The following is a 586-nucleotide window of genomic DNA, read 5'->3' on the forward strand; positions in this document are numbered from 1 at the left end:
ACAGTGAAACTTTCCTCCACATTCAGTCACCAGTCGCTGGAGATCTGCATGGTCTTTGCTTTGTAGATATTCCTCAATGGTCTGTGGTTCATCCAGATCCTCCAGTTCATCTCCACGAGTGAAAAGGACCATCATGTATTTCTGAACTTTAGGACCAAGTAAATCTTTAATATAATCCAGGATCTCTTCCTCATTTTGCACAGGTTGCTCTAGAGGAACGGTGAGCAGAACTGCACTGAGACCTGCTGAACAGCGAGAGACCAGCTGCTCTTTCAGTTCCTCCAGCTTCTCTTCAGACAGATCTGGATCCAGTAGATCTGGAGAATTAATCACATACACCCGCTTTTCTCCAATCTGTGTTTTATCCTCACAAATTTCAGTTTCATGCCTCTTAACTTTAAACCTCTTTTCTCCCAGTATAGTGTTCCCAGATGAGCTTTGGCCAGAACCATATCTGCCAATCAGAAGAATCCGGATCTCTGGATCATCTGGACTGTAGCAGATCTCTGACATCTCTGAATTAAAAGTATGGAATAAGATCAGAATCAGGTCAGGTCAAGCTATTGTTCTTTTAACCACAAAACAA

The 586-nt window shown here is 42.7% G+C and overlaps 1 protein-coding gene across 1 annotated transcript; it reads right to left on the reverse strand.

The window, feature by feature from the left end:
• Positions 1-6: 6 nt before the first annotated feature.
• Positions 7-580, reverse strand: LOC107735036 (GTPase IMAP family member 4-like; the record flags this gene model as incomplete). Its single annotated transcript, XM_016546860.1, has 1 exon — positions 7-580. A coding segment is annotated over exon 1 (507 nt), but the record flags the coding sequence as incomplete, so codon positions are not given.
• Between the last annotated feature and the right edge of the window lie 6 nt (positions 581-586).

This window comes from Sinocyclocheilus rhinocerous, unplaced genomic scaffold (assembly GCF_001515625.1).
Source record: "Sinocyclocheilus rhinocerous isolate Xijiao unplaced genomic scaffold, SAMN03320098_v1.1 C35694066, whole genome shotgun sequence".
In the NCBI taxonomy this organism is placed as follows: Eukaryota; Metazoa; Chordata; class Actinopteri; order Cypriniformes; family Cyprinidae; genus Sinocyclocheilus; species Sinocyclocheilus rhinocerous.